At 38.4% G+C, this 26,139-nt stretch overlaps 1 protein-coding gene across 2 annotated transcripts in view; it reads left to right on the plus strand.

Annotated features, from left to right (window-relative positions):
* The window catches only part of LOC124615707 (lysosomal acid glucosylceramidase-like), a 121,798-nt gene that overhangs the window by 60,490 nt on the left and 35,169 nt on the right, over window positions 1-26,139 (plus strand). For both annotated transcript variants that reach the window (XM_047143751.1, XM_047143750.1), the window contains exons 3-5: window positions 13,224-13,427; window positions 18,380-18,506; window positions 25,589-25,742. In XM_047143751.1, coding sequence (XP_046999707.1) covers window positions 13,224-13,427; window positions 18,380-18,506; window positions 25,589-25,742 — 485 coding nt within the window. The remainder of the gene's footprint in view (window positions 1-13,223; window positions 13,428-18,379; window positions 18,507-25,588; window positions 25,743-26,139) is intronic.

Here is a 26,139-nt window from a genome sequence, read left to right on the forward strand (position 1 = left end):
AGTCGTCACGGCGAAAAATAAACGCGCTGCAACAAACGAACAGGACTCGCGCTCTGACCGTCCTGTACAAACTTATTTATGTATGTAGATGATGATGATGATGATGATAATAACAGTTTCGTGTGGCTCAATGGCCTGGTTGCAACTCATTCTATTGGACGCCACTTCGGCGACTTGTGTCGCTAACCTATCCCAGTTATCCAACCGGGGAAAGAGGACCTACGGTTTAACGTATAATCGGAAACACGTGTTGTTCCTGACGACCACTCGCATCGTTGAGAGCTCAAGGCTAGGTTAAAACGAAGACTGAAAAATCCCGCGATCTCTCTCGGTTTCCAGATGCGCGCTTTACCCCCAGATTACCAGGCCCGACGTGTATACAGAAAGTTCAACTGTAGGCTTTGATAAGCTTTGATAAGTGAGTTGGTGTCAGAATATGTGACATATATAGCCGTATCTTTTGATTGTATTGACTTAGAAACTAAAATAATTTACACCGCCAAGGAACCGTAGACCTTAGCATTTGACGTAAATTTCGACTTGATACCTCTGTATGTTCCTGAGGAAAAGGGCTCTTGGCGGACCATATCTTTTGAGTTCATTGACGTAGAACCTTAATTACACTACTGGCTATAAAAATTGCTACACCACGAAGATCACGTGCTACAGACGCGAAATTTAACCGACAGGAAGAAGATGCTGTGATATGCAAATTATTAGCTTTTCAGAGCATTCACACAAGGTTGGCGCCGGTGGCGACACCTACAACGTGCTCACATGAGGAAAGTTTCCAACCAATTTCTCATACACGAACAGCAGTTGACCGGCGTTGCCTGGTGAAACGTTGTTGTGATGCCTCGTGTAAGGAGGAGAAATGCGTACCATCACGTTTCCGACTTTGAGAAAGGTCGGATTGTAGCCTATCGCGATTGTGGTTTATCGTATCGCGACATTGCTGCTCGCGTTGGTCGAGATCCAATGACTGTTAGCAGAATATGGAATCGGTGGGTTCAGGAGGGTAATACGGAACGCCGTACTGGATCCCAACGTCCTCGTATCATTAGCAGTCGAGATGACAGGCATCTTATCCGCATGGCTGTAACGGATCGTGCAGCCACGTCTCGATCACTGAGTCAACAGTTGGGGACGTTTACAAGACAATAACCATCTGCAGGAACTGTTCGACGACGTTTGCAGCAGCATGTTATCAGCTCGGAGACCATGGCTGCGGTTACCCTTGACGCTGCATCACAGACGGGAGCGCCTGCGATGGTGTACTCAACGACGAACCTGGGTGCACGAATGGCAAAACGTTATTTTTTCGGATGAATCCAGGGTCTCTTTACAGCATCATGATGGTCGCATCTGTGTGTGGCGACATCGCGGTGAACGCACATTGGAAGTGTGTATTCGTCATCGCTATACTGGTGTATCACCCGGCATGATGGTATGGGGTGCCATTGGTTATAAGTCTTGGGCACCTCTTGTTCGCATTGACGGCACTTTGAACAGTGGACGTTACATTTCAGATGTGTTACGACCCGTGGCTCTACCCTTCATTCGATCCCTGCGAAACCCTACATTTCAGCAGGATAATGCACGACCGCATGTTGGAGGTCCTGTACAGGCCTTTCTGGATACAGAAGATGTTCGACTGGTGCCCTGGCCAGCACATTCTCCAGATCTCTCACCAATTGAAAACGTGTGGTCAATGGTGACCGAGCGACTGGCTCGTCACAATACGCCAGACACTACTCTTGATGAACTGTGGTATCGCGTTGAAGCTGCATGGGCAGCTGTACCAGTACACGCCATCCAAGCTCTGTTTGACTCAATGCCCAGGCGTATCAAAGCCGTTATTACGGCCAGAGGTGGTTGTTCTGGGCACTGATTTCTCAGGATCTATGCACCCAAATTGCGTGAAAATATAATCACATATCAATTCTAGTATAATATATTTGTCCAATGAATACCCATTTATCACTTGTATTTCTTCTTGGTGTAGCAATTTTAATGGCCAATAGTGTATGATTTTGAAACTCATCCCTGTTGGTTTTTGAACATTTTTGAACACATTCTAAGTTGATTTCAAAACGAATCATAAGTTGTTTTTTGAATACGTTTGTAGAGTACGCGATGTCTCTGCCACTGGAATCCCCATCGCATCTAGAAATAAAAAAAACTTTTACGCAGACAAAAGGGGACGGGGCTATACGGGGTGATCCGAATAAGCCCGAACAGGTGAATGTCATCGCTGTTTGTTGATGTGGTTGATTGGGTGTGTGAATGATAAGCGTTATAATAATTATTAGCGAAATCCATAGAGTCAGATTACCAGAATGGAAATAAACGACTAACAGGAATAAATACATGTGACAGGCATAAGCTATAGTATCTAATATAATTTTTATTTTTAAAACAGAAGACAAAAACATTGTCATTATTCTTCTGTTCTCTCTATTAGAGTTTTGAGAATAATGTCTTAGCGTAATCTACTAGACACTGTGCAATTATTTAGTTGCTAAAGTAAGTCATCAGAAGTATCGATGTTTTATTAAAATAACCTAATTGCTTCTGTCGTAAAGAATTTGTATTTGTGTAGTAATATTTCGTAGCAAACAGCGCTAAGATAATTGACGAAGGATAATGGCGTTAACTAAAATTTTATTAGGGTCTCGTATAATAACATGCGTCCTTTCAGACCAGCAAACTGTCTCTTTTAAATATCGATGTCTGGTGTTTCCTTTTTCGGCGACGGTAAGTTGCAGAATAACATTTTAGTTGTTGTAATTACGAAAGCCATTATTCCGTAGAGGCTTTGCAAAAATCACTAAAAAGAAAGTCACCGTAAAAGTCAAGCAAAGTTAGATTAATATGAAAACTGAAATTCTATTTGAGAGACAGCAACTCAAACCTGCAACACGAATACTACAGAAACTTTTCAGAAAACAATATTCTAAATTTTCTATCCCACATGAGTAAAGGAAACTGGTAGACAGCCTTCCAATCACAAACAGTAGATGATAAGTGTGAAGCCTTCCTAAACATTTTCACCTGTTACTTCAATTACCATTTGCCTTTAAAATTAAAAAAAAAAGTTGTTCCTTGTTATTTCAGAAAGTGGATCACTTCAGGCATTATAACTTCCTCCAAAAGAAAGAGGGGACTTCTCTCCCTGACCCAAACAAACTTTTGCGGGAGTGTTCATTTTAAAAAGTACTTCACTGCTTATAAAAATATATTCAGAAATGTTGTCGAGGCAGCAAAAAAACTTCATTATAACATACTTCTCAAAAATTCAACTAACAAAAGTAAATGTATGTGGCAAATATTTAACACTAATACAGGTAGAACTAAAAACGTTACAGATAGCCGTAACCTAGAAACAAATGGAAGATTGATTAATAACAAAAAAGAAATTGCTCATGAATTTAACTCCTTCTACGCAAATTCTGTTGAAAACCTTACTAGTCGCCCTATGCCAGCCCTCTTTCGAGCAACCCGACTGCTTCACTATTCTTATCATCAACCTCAAAAGCAGAAATTGAAAATAAAATCGGCCAAAAAATAAAAAAGGTTCCTTCTGCTGGACAAGATGAAATCCCTTGTTTCGTTGTTCATTAATGTTCAAATATAATAAGTAAGCCTCTATCACATATCATTAATTCATCGTTTTTGGGTGGCATATTCCCTAAATTACTTACCATAGCAAAAATTATACCGATACACAAAAAAGACTCTAAACAAGATCCCAATAATTATCGGCCAGTAGCAGTCCTCTCTGTGTTTAGTAAAATATTTGAGAATTTAGTGGCTGACAGACTAAAATCATTTCTGAGTAAGTATAATATCCTTACTCCACGTCAATATGGCTTCCAAGTGGGGAAAACAACAGTAGATGCTGTTTGTAAATTTCTAGATACAACTGTCACTCTCTTAGATAAGAAACAGCCAGCTGTGGGGTTGTTCCTTGATCTTAAAAAGCCTTTGCTACTGTAGACCATAGAATACAAAAACTATAAGGGGCACTGCCTACGATTGGTTTGCATGGTACCTACTAAACAGAAAACAATATGTGCCATTATGTGACGTTACCTGTTCAGGAAAATACACAGTTTCATGTTCTGATATGCAAACCGTAAAACATGGTGTCCCTCAAGGATCAGTTTTAGGCCCGATCCTACTTCTCCTGTTCATTAATGATCTTCCTCTTCACCTACCGACTTGCAATACCTTCCTTTTTGCCAAAGACACCAATATTCTGATATCTGACTCAGATGATCGCACTGAAGCTGCAAGCTCTACTGGATTCATGACTAACAGCTAATAAGCTACTTCTTAATGCAAAAAAGACTGTAGGCCAACATTTCATACAGTCCAGAACAGAAATCCCACCATCCCAACTATACAGATAGTTGGAAATAGTATTGATCTGGAAAATGTAACTTAATTCTTTGGAATATCTATCTCTGACACTCTCAGCTGGAAAAGACAGACTAACAGCTTGGCTACCAAGCTAAGTAAAGCATGTTTAAAGCTTTTGTCAGTCAGGGAAACGACGAATATAAAAATCCTAACGTCAGTCTACCATGCTCTTTTTCGCTCAATCCTAACATATGGTCTCATATTCTGGGGCCACAGTTCTGAGTCCAATGAAATATTTAAGCTCCAAAAGAAAGCTATCAGAATAATGTTATTTAAAAAGCAGAGAAACGCGTGAAAATAACTATTCCAGAAACTAGATGTTTTTCCACTTCCATGCCAGTGCGTATAGGAGATACTAAGTGTTATGAAGCTAAATATTGGCAACCTGAACCAGAATCTGGACTGTAACCAGTACAACACTAGAGGGAAATACTTGCTGACACAGTTCCCCCATTCCATCAGATTGTATAATTGTATGCTGGTAGTGTAAAATGCATGGCGATTAAACTTTATAATCATCTACCACTAAACATAAAAAACATCAATAACCCAGCACATTTTAAAATAAGGCTTAAATCCTTATTATTAAAATACTCTTTTTATTACTTACATGAATATTTTAATGTGATTTTTTCCGTGTAATATGTTTGCACACTTATCTTTCTGCACTATAATTGATCTTCAAAATGTAAATTTCAATAAGGCCAAACCGACTGTTAAAATTGATCTACTTGTATGTATTTATTATACTTATCTAGTAAAACTTACCTATTATATAAATTATGTGATGCTTATCTGTACTTAATATGATTTTAAATGTATCCACAAATTTTAAATTTCAGTTAGGCCTTCTTGACCTTAATTTTGAACAACTTATGAGTATACTAATACTATATCTTGTAATCTATAACTAACGTAGTGTTGTGTAAGTCTAGGTGCATTTAATTTGGTGTTATGTATTTTTAAATGTTTAACTACTATAATGACTTGCCCCATATCTTGCAGCACTGTCTGTACACAAAATGATTCAGTGGATCAATAAAGAATGAATGAATGTATGTATCTCATTTCACGAAAAAGCTAACCTTTACGATGCATCCAAGAACATGAAATTTTTTCGCCACATCGCTACACTCCTAAGAGCCAGTTGTAGCAGCTATTCTCGGAATAGCGCGGAAGACGCATTGTACGCATACGATACAACGCCTAACCAGAGAATAAATTCGGGGTAACTAAACTGGTGATTCTGGAAGGGTTAGTGAAGTTAACCGGACAAAACGTTTTGACAACTGCAGGAAGTAATTGTTTGATAGAACGAGGAAGGAGAAGAAACGGGTACATCACACAAATTATATGGAAGAATATGACGATTCCAAGTTTATATAAAAATTTTGTACTTCTACTGCTTTTCGATCTCATGGTTGAGAAACTGGAGCATATGAATGAAATGTGAAACTATTTCCTAACATTAAATTTTTTTCTTGTAGTAGGCTTAATAGGCATTTACATTCTTTCGTGTTGTTTATGTAAATAAGATAGACAAAAATGACATTTTTTCCAAAACAGTACGCTTATTTGGCGTGTGTTTCAATTGCTGCAATATTAAAAAGGCCTGTTTCGTTTTATCTAGCAGATAGTGATAAATATCCTTAATCAAATCGAGAAACCACACCAGTCTTGGGTACTATTCGTATTAACAGCTTTTTCGGTATTAGACAACGATATTCTGATTTTTTTATGTAGAAAAACGTTTGACGAACTTTGATGTAATAGATTCTTTCGTAGAAAGGCAAGCACGCCGTGTGAAGCTGTAGCAACATTAGAGAGAAAAAATGCTGGGATCTAATGAATTTTCTAAAGAGTTATTCTCCGGGTAGAAGAGTGCTGTGTGAAACATTTTGCACTTAAGACAAAATAACATATCTTACATTTCATCGAACATGTATGTTCTATATATATCAAGCTCTTCAGAAAGATGTGCACGACTAAACGAACATTTTTTGAGAACTTGGTTTTTTAAAATTTTTTACGTCTTATCTCAAACGCTCGGGGAAGAGGGTACGCGCGCCACTATCAAATTTTTTCCCCGGTTCGGAAATATCGTAGATCTGGGGCTGATGGACCTCAAAAAGTAAGTTACACTATCAACGTGCAACAAGAGTAGTGAGTTGTCAGTAGGCGGTAGGCGTTCATGTCCCGGGTTTCCTGCACATACAGCCGTACTGCTACTGTACGGATAAAAGATGCACCATACCGTACATTTGAAATAGGGCGGCAACTGGAAAAGTGCCCCAAAGTTGGAGTACGCGGGTCAGAGCAATTGTTGTGGGCAAAACGTCTTAATTGCACATAGATCCACCGTGAAATTCTGGCAGTATGTGTCCGGTTATAGTGAAATGGCGCCAACAATTTGATGTAGGCTACACAGACGATGTGTGATGCTGATCGGGAGGTCCAGATCTTGCACCACGCGTTTTCCAACTTTTCGGTAAGCTGAGAGAACAAGGGAAGGAGATTTCTCAACGATGAGGACGTTCACAAGCGGTTCTGAGATGGCTCCGTGAGTTGCCATGTGTCCGGTTAATCAGGAACGTCCTGATTTTTCACTCGTTGTGTCGGTGACCTAAAAAAGACTCAGTTGGGACGCCAAATGTCCTGATTTTCTTCTACGTAATTCCATTACTGACCACTTTCCTTTTTTAAAAAATAGGGAAACTTAATGTTTTGCACACAAAAAGTGGGAGCGGGTAGAGGGGCGAAAAATCTTTGACCTAGGTCACCGTTCTCTGCAAATACAGCCGTAGATACACTTCTACAGGAAACTGGGTTGCATTTACACACGGACTATCAGTGCTGCAGCCGAGGGACATGCTCTGCAAAAATTAAAAAAAATCAGAGAAACTGTAGTGTAGACAGAATTTTTCGGTGGACTGCTGATAAAGCATTCTCCCCTCCAACCTTGACCTGTGTCGCATCGAGTTCCAGTGCAACCAGTCAGATTCGTAGCACTTCAGTTGACAAAACTGTCAAGGCTTTTTAAAAGAAATTTAAATGGAATATTGACAGTTGGAAATGAATTCAGTTCACACAAACCACCATCGAATTCCTAATATCGAGGTCACGCTAATTATGCACTTGTCACTTATGATCACAAAAAGCAGTGGATAAAGGTCATTTTCAAAACTTAATTAAAAAACCAGGCCTCGGACCTCCATGTCAGAAGAACGGCACAACGTTTTGCCTACACACAGTGTTGAAAGTAAAATTTAAATCAACTAGAGTATGAAAATACACTGATGGAAAAATAATCTCAACACCAAAGTGTTGTGTGCAATAAACGAAAGTTGGTAATAGTGTTTCTGCAACTGAAAGATGGTGTCTATTCATATTTCGCTAGAAGCACCACTCTGAGGAGCCAAATCAGGTTTGCTTTTAATACACATTGTAACGTTCATGGGCGTAAGTCACCTTTGAGACTGGACGTGGTGAGTTGATGTTAGTCAAGAATGGCTTTAAGGCAACAAGGACGTCATTACCAATATCTCCGAGTTTGAACGAGGTCGTGTAGATAAGACCACAAGAAGCTGGATGTACCTTCTGCGATACTGTGGAAAGATTTGACAGCAGTGATCACGAACATGTACGGTCGCAAGAAGACCGGACTGCAGAACGCCACTTGTCACTGCCAAGAGGGAAAACCATCATGTTCGGCATATGGCTCTGGCACATCATACTGGACCTGCAGAAGCAATTTGAGCCGCAGTTGGCACCGCAGTGACACAACGAACTGTTACAAATCAGTTACTTCAAGGGCAGCTCTGAGCCAGAAGATCTGAGCCAGTGTGCATATCACTGACCCCAAAACAAAACCATTTGCGACTTTATTGGTATCAAGCGAGAGCTCCCTAGCGAGCAGGGTGTTTTTTGATGAAAGCTGGTTGTGCCTCGGTGCCACTGATGGCCGTGTGTTGGTTACAAGGAGGCCATTTGAGGGCTTGCAACCTACAGGTGTGCATGCTAGACAAACTGGACCTATACCTGTTAGGTCTGGGGTGCAATTTCGTATGACAGCAGGAGGAGCACTATTATGGTTATCTCACACACCCTGACTGCAAATTTGTACAACAGTCAGGAGATTCGACCTGTTGTGCTACCATTCAAGAACAGCATTCCAGGTGTTGTTTTCCAACAGGATAGCGCTCTCCTGCATACCACTGTTGTAACCAAACATGCACTTCAGAGTGGCAACATGTTGCCTTGGCCTGTTTGAACAGAAAATCTGTCCTCAAACACCAGATCTGTTTGCAGTTGAGCACAAATGGGGCATCATCGGACAACAGTTCCAGCGTCATACACAACCAGCATTAACTGCCCCTGTATTGACTGACCGAGTGGAACAGGCATGGAATTCCATCCCACAAAGTGACATACAGTACCTGTACAACACGATGCATGCAAATTTACATTCTTGCATTCAACATTATGGCAGTTGCACATATTTGCAATGGCTTATCTCACACTTACATTATCATATGACTTTACAAATTAAACCAATGCTAATAACCTAAATATGTTACCTAGACAAATGTATCTCTGAAATTTCATTACTCTGCATAATTATTTTTTGGTGTAGCAATTTTTTTTTTATTTCATAGCCAAATAATATCCCCGAACAGGTATTATGAAACTTAATATCCATGAACATATAATATGTGACAATGTATGACACAAATACTCATACAAATGCTGTAGAGCTAATTGTAAGAACTGTAAAGAATGTTAGCAATTAGATATTATTTAACAAGAACCATTGTTCAATCATATCCATGCAACAAATATTGTACCATGGATGAATCAATAAATCAAATCAAATTAAACCAGTTAGCCAGTAAGAATATTTGAAACTTTCATTTCAAGGCTGTTTCTTTGGGGAAGCAATGTATTAGAATCAGTTACAGTTACAATTTGTTCAGCTGATACATTCCTTTTGTTGTCTTGCATATTACTGACAAACATGTCTGCTTTTAGTTTCAATATCGTATTTTAAAACTGAAATACTCGTTTCTTTGTTGGACATGAATCTCACCTTTTTTTACTTACAATTGTTCATAGCAATGTTAATTAATTGTTTTAAATACCTAGATAATTTTAGATCTTTTGTCTTTTTAATCTCATCAATTCATTAAAACAAAAATTTTATCATAAAGTTTTATAAGATTAAATAATAAACCTTAAACGTTCTGTAATAGGGTTTTACTTCAAAAATTTCTCTAAAATGCTATTTTTATGGGTTAGTCACCATAAGATTTCCCATGACATGGCTCCCACCGCATGCTTAGCCTTATGGTCTATAGATACCATATATGGCCCTGCATGGAGAGCTCTCATACATCAGTAAGGTGGCAAAAACTGCAAATTTACAGTTTTCCAAGGGGCGTTTGCTTTGTGGGACAATATCTCACTTGAAGCAGAGGATATAGTGTTATCACAAACTGAACACACATTCTGCTGCAACATACAGACAGACCTTTTAATTCAGTATTACTTTGGAGAAAGTCAGAACTTATAGTTATTAATAACTAGGAGCAAGCATATTCATACCCATTTGTTGTTGTGATATCTCTAAACTATTTTGTCAGTTCTCACTTTTCTTCTGCAACAGAAAATGCCAATTGGCTCTGTGTTCTAAAGCCTCCCTGTAGTGGTTGACATTCAGCTGACGGTGTTTTTCATATGTTTACAACTGATGTCAAAAACTACTAAAATATGAATGCAGGAAGTATTCACTGACAATGAGTGTTCATCAAGTACTTAACTGATTGAGTATAGTTTCTGTGAGATTGTACAAATTATTTTGCTGTTGGACAGATAAGATCAGACACATGTGAATGCTTCCTATATTGACATGTCTGAACCTTCCTGTTCATCAGCAAGATAATTTGTACACATCTTTTAAAAACTATACTCTCTCAGTCAAGGATTACTGGTATTACAATCTACTATAAAATAATGACATTACTACGTGTAGCAATTAACATATACAATATTCAATAGTTTTGAACCCTACGTCTGCCCTTTGGTCAGATCATGAGTACATTTACAGCTTCTTGTATATATCATGTTTTTGTGTTCCATCTGTGATGCATAAAAAGCTTATGACTTTACAGAATGATAAGACCATTTGTGTAAGCTCTGTCTGCCCTCATCCTGAACGTCTAATATCTTCAGTTTGACTGACAAATCTTCCTCTATGAGACTTAAAAAATGTCATACTTGACAAGTTTACATCAAATAAAGTGACTTTTAATATTTTGCAACTTTTTGCCAGTGGCCTGCAATTTTCCTTTGGGTAACTGCTAGTCCTTGCATACAGCTGCCAAATTAGTAGATGACTGCATCTGACTCAGACTGTTATGCAATAATTACATTCTCCTCATGTAAAACATACATTTGGTAATTGTGAATAGGCAAAAGTTGGAAGCCATAATGATCAGATAATGATGAGTGCAATATCCATGTAGAAGTTATTGTTAAATGCTGTGTTTCCTTTTTCTGTGCTGCATTAGGGCTATTTGTGCTAGAGTTAGTTATGAAGTAGCTTCTGGTCAGTCTCTGGCATTATTAAGTATTATTGGATAAGGAAACATACTGTCTACACACTGAGGATAGATAGAAGACCTGTCTACCTTCATCCTCACAACACGGGGTTCTTCTTATCCTGGGACCTGAGTAACTTGCCCTCCCTTCTTTATCTGCAAATTATCTCTCTCTGCTTCCTGAAGAAGGAATTAATAGATTCCAAGAGGTATGTTGGTGTCATCACCTTCACTGTTATATGTGTCAGTCAGAAGTACTAAACATTTTGGCCTGTAAAAGTAAGTAGTGACCAACAGTTCTGTCTCACTATTTTGTTAGGCTAGTTTACTCAACTTTGATTTTCCTTTGATACAACTATTTATATCTTAGTTCAATGTACACTCTAAAGACAAAAAAAAAAAAAAAAAGAAATTATGCAAATTTGTCACAAACTGATATTCATACAGGCGTCGATGAAAAATGCAAAATTGGCAGCCGGTGGATGATTGTCTGATGATGCAGTGCAATTTCATTGCTCAGCTGGCAAGGATAGTAAACAGGGAACGTGTCAGTACCAGAGCCTAAAGTCTTTGTGAATTTCATTCCACATACTCAGTTGGACAGTAACTACACATCGCAGACAGGTTCATGAACAATACACACAGATGTCAACTTATGAGAGAGAATGTGTAGGTGAGCTCAAGGAAGCTGATAGTAGTAGTCAGTGAATCACTCAATATTTGAATAGAAAAATAGGTGAACCATGGCGAACATAGCTTCAAGAATGATGCAGTTGACCTAGAAACACGACAGAATGTGAGGACCGAGCAATCATCAGAGAGGTGCTTAGTGACCTAGATTCATTGTTATCATCAATCTGATGTGTGACAGGTGCTTCAGGGACCACAAGGACCATTGAAAGGTGGCTCACAGAAAGGAGGCTGAGCTCATGCCTCTTCTTGTGCTGACTACCATTGACCTCTGTACACCAACAAGCCAATTTGCAGTGGTGTTGGTCACATTAAGCCTGAAATCTCACTGACTTGAGTAGAGTTGTCTGCAGTGATAAGTCCCACTTCAAATTGTGGTCCTATGACTACTGATGATGTGTCTGGAGATGCCCTGGACAGCGGTGGGATACCTACCTGACTGTCATCCACAATATGACCTGACAACCAAGAGTGATGATCTGAGGTGTCATTTCATTTCATAGCAGGACCTCTTTGGTTGTCACCCCCAGCACTCTTACAGCACAGCATGAATGATATTCCATGCCCCATTTTGTTGCCCCTCACGGCAAGCCTTCCTGGGCTTACATCACACCCAGATATGCCCACCTGCGTATGGCGTGAGTTCCTATTGCTTGTCTTTGTACTTACCAAACCCTACCTTAGCCAAGAAGGTCTCTGGGTCTCTGACCAACTGAGAACATTTGGAGCAGTATGGGCAGGGCCCTCCAACCAGCTCAGGATTTTGATGATCTAACTTACTAATTTGACAGAATTTGGCACAATATCCCTCAGGAGGGCATCCAACAACTCTATCAATCTATGCCAAGCCGATTAACTGCTTGCATAAGGGTCAGAGTGGACCAACGTGTATTGACTCGCTCAATTTGTTTTCTTTCCGTTGAATAAATCATTCAGCTATTCCGAAATTGTAATCATTTGTTTGTCTGCTCATGTACATCACATCTACCAATTGCCCCATCAGATAATTCGTTCATGGTGCACATTAGTGCACTTGTCTAAAGTTGAAACTATGAAGTTTTTGTCTGAAATTTTATTAAAAGAATGGAAAAGAAAATTTAGTTATTCCTAAGTGTTTGCTATTTCCAGAAGTTATTCTTTTGTTTTGAGGAACCAGATCTCTTAATTGTTATGGAATTGAAATATAATTTCTCAAGCACTTAAAATTTATTTGGAAGGAAAGATGCACTGAAAAAAGGTTGCTGATTCAATTCTTTCATGTTTTACACAGCTATAAATAAACACAATTGTAAAGTTTATTTCATTATTATGAATTTGTCCATAAATTCAATATTTAGTTCATTTTCATATTATACATTAAGCAATAAATAAATTTTGTAATAAAAGTTTTTCCTGCTCTGACAGTATAACATTCTGAATGATACGTCACTCTGTATTGTCTGTGCTTCAATTCACTCCAATGCTGCAAGTTGTATTTTGTCTTATATTAGATAATTTTGTGTTTATTTTCAGTGATAGTAGTAGCAGACCAACAATGTGTACCAAAATACTATGGTGACAACAAGATCGTCTGTGTCTGCAATGCGACATACTGTGATACCATTGATAAACCAGCACCTGTTCCTTCAGGCCAATATTTGCTCTACACTTCAAATGAAGATGGCTTACGATTCAACAAGAGCACTGGTTCATTTACTTCTACCAGAAACATTTTTCGTAAGTAAATGCAAACTGCTAAATAATTTTTCTGCAACATCATATGAGACTATATGGGTGTTGTGATGCTGTTGTTATTAATAGTCAATAACAGTCCTTCACTCCAATTTTGGTATTGTTGGGACAATCAGATGAATACTTTAATTCCTTTGTTGCCATAAACATATTTTTAAGGATTCTCATGACATAAGGATAATGTGGAAGATGAGGAGGAGGAGGAGAGAGAGATAGAGATAGAGAAAGAGAGAGAGAGAGAGAGAGAGAGAGAGAGAGAGAGAGAGAGAGAGAGAAAGATTTTGAGCTAGTATTAATCCTCTGCCACACAACTGTTTCCTACAAGAGCAAAGATATTTCAAAAGTCATTTAACTGATCTTCCTTTCATTTATTGCTTATAGATTCATTGGAATCAAATGTAATGACATGGATGAAAAATTCTCTTCTTTTTATGCATTTTCTCCAGTGAACAGATGTTATTTCTATCTTCTATCAATGAACAAATTATGGATCTACTATTCAGTTCCAATTTTGATGATAAAAAAATAAGATTTAAGTTTAATTCCTGTTTACAGTGTGGGAATTAGAGATGGAGCATAATTTCAAATATGACAAGGAAGAGAAAGGAAATCAGCCATGTCCATGTCAAAGAAACAGTAACTGCATTTGCCTTAAGCAATTTAGTGAAACCATTAAAAAAGTAAGCCTGCATGGCACAATAAAAGCATACACTGAAATGACAAAAGTCGTGGGTACCTCCTAATATCATGTCACTTCTCCTCTTGCCCACCATAGTGCAGCAACTTGACATGGCATGGACTCCACAAGTCGCTGGAAGTCCCCTGCAAAATATAGGGCCAAGCTGGCTCTATAGTTGTCCATAACTGCAGATGCCAGTGCAGGATTTTGTGCACAAACTGATCTCTTGATTATGTCCCATCAGGCAATATGGGTAGCCAAACCAGTCACTCAAACTGTCCACAATGTTCTTCAAACCAATTGCAAACAATTGTGGCCCAGTGACATGGCGCATTGTCATTTATAAAAAGTTCATCATTGTTTGGGAACATGAAGTCCATGAATGATTGCAAATGGTCTCCAAGCAGCTGAAGATGACCATCACCAGTCAATGATCAGTTCAGTTGCATCAGAGGCCCTAGTCAATTCCATGTAAACACAGCCCACACCATTATGGAGTCAATACCAGCTTGACAACTTGGGTCCATGGCTTTGTGGAGTGTGCTCCACCCTTGAACCATACCAGCAGCTTTCACCAATTGAAATTGGGACTCATCTGACCTAGCCACAGTTTTAGAGTCATCTATTGTCCAACTGATATGGTCACAAGGCAGGAGACACTACAAGCGATGGCATGGTGTTAGCAAAGGCACTTGCATTGCTTGTTTGCTAACATAGCCCATTAATGCCAAATTTTGCCACACTGTCCTAACAGATACATTCATCGTACATCCCACATTGATTTCTGTAGTTATTTCAGACATCATTGCTTGTCTCTTAGCAGTGAGAACTCTAAGAAAACGCCGCTGCTGTCAGTAGTTAAGTGAAGGCCATTGGCTACTGTGTAGTCCATGCTGAGAAGTATTACCTCAGATTCTGTATTCTCTGCACCATCTTGGCACTGTGGATCTCAGAATATTGAATTCCCTAACAGTTTTCAAAATTTAATGCCCCATGCATTTAGCTCCAACTACCATTGTGAATTCAGAGTCTGTTAGTTCCTGTTGTGTGGTCATCACTTCAGAAATCTTTTTATGTATATCTCTTGAACAAAAATGACTGCTCCACCAATGCACTGCCCTTTTATATTATTTGTACATGATATTACCACCTTCTGTGTATGTGCGTATCACTATTCTAAGACTTCTCACCTTAGTGTAAGTCTCATCCCTCTCAAATGCCAATTGAGTGTGGTAATCATAGTACCACATTCTCCAGTCATTGTCATTCATTAAATTGTTTACAGTGGTAATGCACAGATCAAGAGAATTCCACAGTATAGACTAGTGAGGAGAGCTGCATTGAACCAGTCTTTCTACTGAAAACCACAATACACACAAGGGTTGATTCAGTAAATATTCCTCTTGTTCACCATAATACAACAGACTCTAGTTATTTACTCAAATAAATGATTGCTGGATAACACTGTGGAAACAGAAATGGATCCATATTTTAGGATTTTTTGGGATATCAAAATATAAAGCTTGTATCATGCCAACTACCTAAATTCACAGAGGAGTTTTAAAGTCTTATACCTAATTCATATCACAGAATAATGCAGCACCCTTCCCATGGGGAAAGTTTGTCACACATATTAACCATATACACTGTGTTATTCCTTTATGCATTTCAACTCAAGAGCACATTGGCATCTTTCTGCATGCAGTAGCTAACTTGGACTTGTTAGCATGAATCTCACACACACACACACACACACACACACACACACACACACACACACACACACATATGCACACATTGTCTGAAAAAACTGGAACCTCTCAGACAAACTGAATTCACTGTAAAAATCAGGGAATTCTGGAAGAATTAGGGAATATTGAGAGACATTAGGGGTAAGTGAACTGTTCATTGACAGAAAGAAATGTTCATAGTACCGGTAATTGTGTTACAGATCATTCTGAGATTCTGCTTGGAAACAATCAATTGTGGAGTCACATAAGGAAAGGTGAAGGAGGTCAGTGAATTGTTGTTTGTTGCTCAGTTGCAGTAACCTTTGGTTCAAACATTGACCTCAGAAATGTTTGATCATTTTCCCATTGCATGATTGTGAGTACAGCATAGCTGTGAATTCGGCATTCATACAAAAGCAAAAGTGAGTTCCAAATTTGAGCAGGCATGTTTTGTAGATCAGCACCAAATTTTTAGGTTTCAGTCCTTTTTTACTGATTTTAGTGAAAAGTAGAACTTTGCTAACTTTCTCCCAGCGTCATGTTTCAACTGTGACCACAGCATGAAGAGTGTCTGGTTTCAAATATAATGTGTCATTGCTATTGAAGTCTATGATATTACACTCCAGCAACAACAGTTAGATGTGTATACCTGCAAGGATTTCTCATTTACTTCAGGTTATTACACAGAGGTATGGTATAGCATGGAAAATTATAGATGAAGATAATAAAGGAATTTCCAGGGTTGGAAAGACCTTATAACTTACATAATTGTTGATAAAACATCATTAATCATTTGGTCTCTCTTCTTCTGTTGCCTTTGAGACACCAGGTTTTGTCTGTCTTTGTGCCAGCAGTCAGAGGTAATATTTTATTTTGCCAATGTTGGAGGCTATTACTCGTCTTTCTAGTTCCTTGCCTCCTCCCAATTTATCATTGATTCTCTTCCATCCCTTCTTTTCATTAGTTTCTACTTGGGTCTCTAAAAACATCCCTACAGGGTTTCCATTTGTTCCTAGAGTCACATATGTACATATACAATGAACATAGGATTTATCTGTTATTGTTACAGGTACTACAAGACTGCAGGGGATATGTAGCAGATGAAACACTAAGCAGGGTAAAATTGCACCCCACATTGTTTAATGACCCACTATCTGCTCATGCTAAAAGCCATTGTAAGAGCACAAGGAATGCAGTAGCTGCTGTTACTGTCCTTGGCTCCAGAAAGTCTTGGGCATGGACAGGGTTATTGAAGAGAGCTGCTGTGACTCCATTGGTGTACAATGATTTATATAGCTGTGTGATCAAAGGATTTACAGCTGCATAGCTAAAATCAAGATCCCACAAAAAGACAGGCATCACAGATTTTTTTTCTGTGCCATTGTAAAAACCCAAACAGCATTTTAGTTAAAAATATAAGCGAGCAGTAGTATAGACTGTGTGAATGAAGTTAATCATAAGAAACCAATTTTCTGTCAAGTCACAAGGGTGAGTACACCATGTCTGGGCAATTCAGTTAAAAGGAAACAGTATAGTACTTTCTGAGACTCTTGTGTAGTTTGTGTGGTTAGTGTAATGCTTCCTTGAATGATATGGAATGAATCTAGTTAATGGGAGGCCTTCATATCAGAGAGGAAGAGCTTAAAGTATTTTGAAAAGAACTAAAAGTCTCAGAAAACCTTAATTTTTGTAGTTCACTTCTCTCACTCACTTAAATGCTGGAATGATTTTAATATCTCAAGACAGATGCTAGCAGGAACTGTAAACTTATGCTGAGTGACAGTCTACACAATCATAAAATGTTTTAATATCAAGCTGTATATCTTGAAAGAAGTCAATAACAACCACAATGTGTTGAGATTTTTGTTGTGTGCTAATGGCAACACTCAAACAACTACAAATATTCTCAGTACATGCAGCCAATAAGATTAAATTATCTTTTCTCTCAGTGGTTGATTGTGTCAAATAGTCAAAATTGTTATCTTCCAAATTATATGGCATGAACAGTTTTTTGCACTGTGGTTTTCCAAAGGTACACTTTTTCAACTTTATGCTTCAGCAAAGCTCTTTCATTTGTATTATCAGGAGAGCAATTTAAGTGAATGAAGCTTATAACTAATTAGTTTAAAAAGATTATGGAAGAAGAAAAGAAACTGCTATTATGGAAAGTTCCTTTTTTTTTTATCCTTACCCATCTTTCTTCTCCTCAGACGACTTTGTCCTCCTGCCCTTCTTCTTCTTCTCCATCTTTTATGTAGGTTTAAATATAGGTCAATATTTTTATTTTATAGCAATAACAATTTAAATCATACTCAGCAGACTACCATCATTATATCATGGTTATTTCTAGTTTCTTTTTAAATTCCATCTACTGTTGTTTCTGCTTAACTGCACTACAAAAAAATCAGCAGACCCCATGACATACATAAATTAATACTTTTAGCCATAATCTTCCAAATTTCATGGTAACTCCAAAGAAAAAAAATGTTACCTGTTTGTGATACAACTTATTCTTCTTTATTTTTTAGGTTTCAAGCTGACTGTTGATCCAACTACCACATATCAAACAATACATGGCTTTGGGACTGCATTCACTGACTCAGCTGGGGTAAATGTAGCTTCTCTTTCCAATGGTTCTCAGATAAACCTCATGAGGTAATTGCTAATACATCTGCTGTTTCGTAAATATTAATGATATTTAGATACAAAGTGTCTGAAATGCAACCTGTACTTCATAACTGTTGTTGTTGTGGTCTTCAGTCCTGAGACTGGTTTGATGCAGCTCTCCATGCTACTCTATCCTGTGCAAGCTTCTTCATCTCCCAGTACCTACTGCAACCTACATCCTTCTGAATCTGCTTAGTGTATTCATCTCTTGGTCTCCCCCTACGATTTTTACCCTCCACGCTGCCCTCCAATACTAAATTGGTGATCCCTTGATGCCTCAGAACATGTCCTACCAACCGATCCCTTCTTCTGGTCAAGTTGTGCCACAAACTTCTCTTCTCCCCAATCCTATTCAATACTTCCTCATTAGTTATGTGATCTACCCATCTAATCTTCAGCATTCTTCTGTAGCACCACATTTCAAAAGCTTCTATTCTCTTCTTGTCCAAACTATTTACCGTCCATGTTTCACTTCCATACATGCCTACACTCCATACAAATACTTTCAGAAATAACTTCCTGACACTTAAATCTATACTCGATGTTAACAAATTTCTCTTCTTCAGAAACACTTTCCTTGCCATTGCCAGTCTACATTTTATATCCTCTCTACTTCGTCCATCATCAGTTATTTTGCTCCCCAAATAGCAAAACTCCTTTACTACTTTAAGTGTCTCATTTCTTAATCTAATACCCTCAGCATCACCCGACTTAACTCGACTACATTCCATTATCCTCGTTTTGCTTTTGTTGATGTTCATCTTATATCCTCCCTTCAAGACACCATCCATTCCGTTCAACTGCTCTTCCAAGTCCTTTGCTGTCTCTGACAGAATTACAATGTCATCGGCGAACCTCAAAGTTTTTATTTCTTCTCCATGGATTTTAATACCTACTCCAAATTTTTCTTTTGTTTCCTTTATTGCTTGCTCAATATAGAGATTGAATAACATCGGGGAGAGGCTACAACCCTGTTTTACTCCCTTCCCAACCACTGCTTCCCTTTCATGTCCCTCAACTCTTATAACTGCCATCTGGTTTCTGTACAAGTTGTAAATAGCCTTTCGCTCCCTGTATTTTACTCCTGCCACCTTTAGAATTTGAAAGAGAGTATTTCAGTCAACATTGTCAAAAAGACACTTCATAACTAACAATTCAGAAATAATCACACTGAAGATATACCAAGATTTATTCTTTATTTATCTTATATCAACTATTGAAATAGAGGATTAGTCAACGCCACAGCAATAAACCAACAAAATGACAGACCTTACAAAGAAGATAGTTTTTACCAAGTAACTCATATTCTCTCAAACATATTGTTTTGGAACTTTGCACATATTTGAAGTGTGCCATAAAGTGTCGGTTATGTTCTTTTAGCTTCAAAAACTGTTCATTTATTTGTATCAATTCTTACTATGCTAAATTGAGGTTTACACAGTATGTGTTCACAAATAGTTAAATAATAAGTCAGAAAATAAAAAGTGAGCAAGCATTATAATGCAAAATTAGATTAAATTAGTTGCATGTTTATTCTTAAATTACATTTTCTGGCAAATATGCAATTGCAGTCTTTCTCGGTGTATTCCACCAGTGAATTCTTCTCGGGTTATCAGCCGAGTGGTGGCGTCATCTTGTCACAACGTTTCAATGAGTTTTGTACCCATCATCTTCTGGTGAAGTCCAGAAGATTATGGTTACAAAACTCATTGAAATGTTGTGACAAGACAACACCACAACTCGGCTGATAACCCGAGAAGAATTCATCAGATTTTCTGGCAATCTACCAAAGGTACTCAGTGTAATGGGTGTTTCAAAAATAATATAATTAATTGAAAGCTAAGCAATATTTATCAGCTTTTATGTAGATTGATAAATGATATATGAAAAGAAGCAACAACTCAGAACAGCTCCTCAGACAATGTTGAGTGTGAACACCATTTGCAACACGAATAGTGTCAGAACAGGTGAATGTAGAGGCCAGGCAAAAAAAGTCAGGTAATCTGCTCTCATGCAATTTGGGTAAAACATCATTTAACCTTTCTCATACATCATTAATCAGTGTAGAGGCATATCATTTTGTTGCCTAGTAAAGTTGTCTACTTCATCTTAATCTGAGGAAAGAGCTGTATGAAATGTGTTCAAAAAGTATCAAACCTTCTTTCTCTCATAAATCAATACGGCACAGGTGACTTTCTGTGGTGGGGGCCATTCACACACAGTCATGAATTTTTTCCCACCAGCAGAAAGCATCATTCACTGCCAGTCAGCCTACCAGTGAGGATGTATAAGTGCCCATCAGTTTCTAGTAAATTTAGTAGAAATATTGCATCACATTTCGCCAAAAACTTGACAATACCCAGATGGAAGCCATTCACAAGATTCAAAAGGCTTTCAGGGACAATTCCATGAAAAATTCATGGACAGAGGAGTGGTAAAACTGCTTAAAATGGTTTTATGTCAGAGGACAGTGAACCATGTTTAGGCAAATCCTCAACAAGCTGAAATGACATTGTAGACCTAGGTCATAGAAGATCGTTCTATCACAGTACAAGAACTTTTTGATTAGGTAGGGGTAAGCAGGATCAGTTCATTCAATTTTGACCAACAATTTATGTATGAGGAGACTATCCACAAACTTCACACTGAAACAGCAGATAATGCAGCAGAAGCAATGCCATCTGGAAACCACACAATATATGCTGGACAATGCAAAAAGTGACCCCAACTTTCTAAACATCACGAACACAGACAGTGAGCTCAGTGTTTATGGATTGATCCAGAAAGCATGATGTTTGTCATCATAGGTGAAACACCCAACATTCATGAGGTCAAAAAACACACAGCAGCTCCATAGCAATGTTGAGGTCAAGTTGGCCATTTTCTTAGACTCTCATGGGGTGCTGCATCATAAGTACAAAACACAAGACCAAACATTCACAAAGGAATGTTCCAGGAGGCCCCAGGCACCTTCATGATTCTGTATGTTGAAAATGACTGGATCTGTGAACAGCAAGAACTTGAGTGCTCCATCATGATAACACAACTGCCCATTCTAGGTCTCTGATTCAGAACTTCCTCACCAAACACAATATTCTTGTGGTTATTCAAGCTCCCTACTCTCCAGACTTGACTCTATGAGACTTTTTGTTATTGGCTCAGCAGAAATGTCCCTGAAAGGAACACAGTTTGAGCCAAGAGAAGACATCATGCAGATGCAGCAGTCCAGCTGATCACCATTCCAAAATACACATTCCAGAAGTGTTTCTGATGATGAAACGGCCAAACCGTTTTGCTATTTACTTGATTCATGTCTGAAGGAAGGTAGTTTTCTGGGTAGAATTAAAATAGTTAGAATCTTGCCAGTTGGCCTTCTACTCTTTTTCTCAAAAGTTCTCAAAAATAATGTATGTTAGATGTATGTCATATTTTGAAAGAAAAGACATCATTAATGGTAGTTAGTTTAGATTATTTCACAAAATAAAATTGACATTAACAGCTGCATTTGAATGTATAATCTCAGTTGGGTTAGATCAAGGCCAAAATCCTATTGGTTTAGTCTGCAGCATTTCTAAAGCTTTTGACCTAGTTGACTATGACATTTTAGTAAGGAAATTTGAACACTGCTGGTCAGTGCTAATTACAATCCATCATATCTTCACTGGGAATCTGCTAGCCATCTTGATGGTAGCTATTTAAGACTTCAGTGACTCATCTAAAGATGACTGGTGGGTACTCAGTCAAAATATTGTCGATTGTACAAGGTGTAAAACTTTGCTTCTGCTGTTTTTTCACAACATTTGAGGCTTTAATGAAATAAATTGGTTACACATGTATCATTAAAAGTATTTTACATCACTGGCCACTACTTTCTCCCCTCTTTCAGGCAGTGTATGACCCCCACGTCGAAAACATTGTTCATCTTTTGAAGCGATCCACGAATCGATCCAATTTGTGACTTCTTCATGAGATCAGAAGTGTTGGTCAGCCAGCCCATGCACATTGATCTAAACAGGTGATAGTCAGAGGGAGAAATGTCTGGAGAATCCGGCGGGTGGAGTAGGATTTCCCATTTTGACATTTCCAAGTACGTTTTGACCTCTTTTGCAATGTGGGGTTGAGCACTGTCATGCTGCAAAATCACCTTATTGTGCCTCTCACTGTATTGTGGCCATTTGTCTTTTAATGCTCTGCTCAAACACATTAATTGTGTTCAGTAACAAGCATCTGTGATTGTTTCAATTGGTTTTAATACCTCATAGTACATGACGCCGAGCTAGTCCCACCAAATGCAGAGAATGATCTTAGAGCCATGAATATTCGGTTTGGCCATCAACATGGAAGCATGGCCGGGATATCCCCATGCCCATTTAGGGTTATCATAATGAACCCATTTTTCATCCCTAGTCACTATGTGTTTTTACCTCTGAAGCAACTGTTCACAAATACACAAATGCTGTTCAACGTATCTTGTTTCAGCTCAAACGGGACCCAAGTTCCTACTTTCTGAATTATGCCCATAACCTTGAGACATTTTGAAATGGCTTGCTGTGTCAGTCCTACTAATTGTGCCAATTCTTCTTGAGTTTGACGCTAGTCTTCACTTAGCAATGTGTCCAATCCTGCATCTTCGAAAACATTCTCTCTTCCACCACTATGCCAGTCTATGACATTAAAATCACCATTCTTGAAGCATTGAAACCACTCACAACACATTCTTTCACTAATAGCATCCTTACCATACGTACTTGAGAGCATTTGATGAGACTCAGCTGCTGTTTTCTTCATATTGAAATAAAACAGTAATACCTGTCTCAAATGACGAGAATTAGGCTCGTAAACTGACATTTTCAATCAAGTACAACTTAGTGATGCAGACATAAATCGACTAATGTTTGAATGAGTTTATGTCGACCAAAGTGCAAGCTAACTGCCTGATGCCTATGATCTGTTTCTTTCGACCGCTACTTACCGCTGTTGCCACCTATCGGCAAATGGCGGAAGCAAAGTTGTACACCTTTTAGTTAACATCAACAGACAGAAAGTCTGAAACTTTTTTGAATATGCTCAACATGCTACCCCTGAAAGAAACCTACAGACACTGAGTCAGTCAATTGTGTTGGCCATGTAGCACAAATAGTCTAAGAGGTGTCATTTTGTTTTACTTGTACATCCAAGCTGAAAAGTGGCAGAATATGATGATGCTGGCGCCACATGTTCCCTTGCAGAATGATGGGTAGAAACTCAATAAGTACTGGGGATGTAGTCAGGACATAAAGATAAACTGCACCACTGAAATAATTTAGCAAAATGATGAATTCCATTAGATGACAACAATTAGTTCTCACTCAGATATACTTGTATATGGAAAATGTTTTTGTAGACCTGTAAAAATGAGTACTTTAAGCCACTGAACAAATTCAACACAAAAGACTAAAATCATTTGTCCCTATTCCGTGTGTCTTTTGGAAGTGGTACACGGGTACCTATGATATGCACAACACTCAGCAGGAAGAAGACCTGCAATATCCAAGTGGATATAGGTGAAACATCCTGACTGGGCAGGGGAAGAGGAGACAGGTACCTGTTATTTTTGTAGCTTGGCAGCTTCAACATCTTGCCCGTTGTGTCAGTCATGCTGCAAACTGTGACAGACTACTTTTATCAGTAAGCAATTTTGAAGCAGCTGTGATACCCAAGTGAGCTAGGTTATGGCACGTGAGTATCACACCACACATTTTCCTTAGAACCTTGTAGCAGGAGGAGCTCCAGATGCAATCCTGTGGATGATGGATCCTGAAGACACTGCAGAAGGAAAAGGTTGGACTCTTGATCAGTGGCCACAGCACTCCAATTGGCAGTGAGCAATTCACAATCCTGTAACAGACAGTTAGCCATCACACTGGCATGCCATCGGCATGTTGGATGTTGGTGGTGAACTGAGAAATGATGACGAGGCAAATTGAGCTCAGTAATTTGGTGAAATAGGACTTGCATCAACCATTAAAACCAGAGGTGCCCTTTGGGTAGCATATACCAATAAGATGGCATTAGTGAATTAAAGGCAGTATCTCCACAGCTTTCCAATGAACAAGTCAGTTTCTTGAGGTGTGTTTTTCAGTAAGCAAAAGGTTAAATGGCTCCTGAAGTGCTGCTAAATGTGGAATGTGATGTCTGTAATAATTGAGCATTCCTAAGAAATGCTGCCGTCCTTTAAACACTTGTGGAGGAGAAAGTTGTTGAATGTCGATCACTTTCTTGGCAGCGGTGTGATTACAGCTTTTGAGAACTTGTGTCCCACAAATTACATGTCTTGCTTTGAAGGAAAAAAATGTTTATACACATTTATCGTTATTCCAGAACTTTGAACCTGTTGAAAACCTGTCGTGTAAATGATGATGATGATGTTAAAGAGTTTTGGAAACAATTAGGATATCAGCCATGTAACAAAATGTAAATGCCAAGTCTTGCAGGACTTAATGAGTAAAATGCTGCCATGTGCGTGCTGCGTTGTGGAGGTTGACAGGCACCATATTGTGTTCAAAAAGCCCAAATGGCATAGTTGTGGCAGTTTCATGCTTATCCCTCTTTGCCACTGGCATCTTCAAGAAAGCTCCTGCTCAGTCAACAACGCTGAAGATGCATGAGTGCCCCACACTTCAGTTAAGGTCCATTACATTCAGAACTGGGTATCTGACCGGAATCCTATGGGAACTGAGGCCTCTATAGTCACCACATAAAAAGACATCCATATGACAGTGCTTTGATAGTCCACGCTACACAAAGAATACAATACAGAAAAGACAATACATTTTATGCAATAGTCTTACTTTTGGTGTTCAATCACATCACTATTGTCACCACAACTGCATTATTTCCCATAACATGTTAAATGATTTATGTAGTCCCATTGTAATTTTTGACACATCCCTCTCTACAGCTCTTCATATCTACAATGGGCATTGCTTATTGGATAAGCATGCTGTAGGTAACACAGTACTTACTTGAATTACAAAGTTTGATTTACACGTGCTACACTGTCACAACAGCTAATTTTCCACTTTTTACAGGTCTTATTTTTCAACCTCTGGGATTGAACTAAATATGGGAAGAGTGCCAATAGGTGGCTGTGACTTTTCTACTCATGCATATTCATATGATGATTATGAAAATGATACGAGTCTTTCACACTTTAATTTAACAGATGAAGACTACAACATAAAGGTAACAAATGAATTCATACTCATTGTATTTATATCATCATTTCCATTCATTGCTACGTAATAAGCTGGATTTATGTAGACCACATACATCAGAGTGTCAAACTTTGAGACATCCATAAACAGAAAGTTGTGATCATTACATGACAGTGAATCCAAATTAAGATTGTGAATCACATTTTAGGTCCAAAGAGGTTCAAAGCTTATTGCAGCAGCATTTATGTAAGTTTGATCTTGAGCATTTTAAACTTCTTTATCGTGATACACCGAAATACAATTAAATAATAAGGATAAACATTAAAGTAGCAGAATCATTAGGAGTGATACAGGGTACAAGGAATGAATAGAGATTGAGGGTGGCCTAACAACCAAGATTCAAATTCTAGTATGCTCCTACTAAT

Source organism: Schistocerca americana, chromosome 5 (genome assembly GCF_021461395.2).
Source record: "Schistocerca americana isolate TAMUIC-IGC-003095 chromosome 5, iqSchAmer2.1, whole genome shotgun sequence".
In the NCBI taxonomy this organism is placed as follows: domain Eukaryota; kingdom Metazoa; phylum Arthropoda; class Insecta; order Orthoptera; family Acrididae; genus Schistocerca; species Schistocerca americana.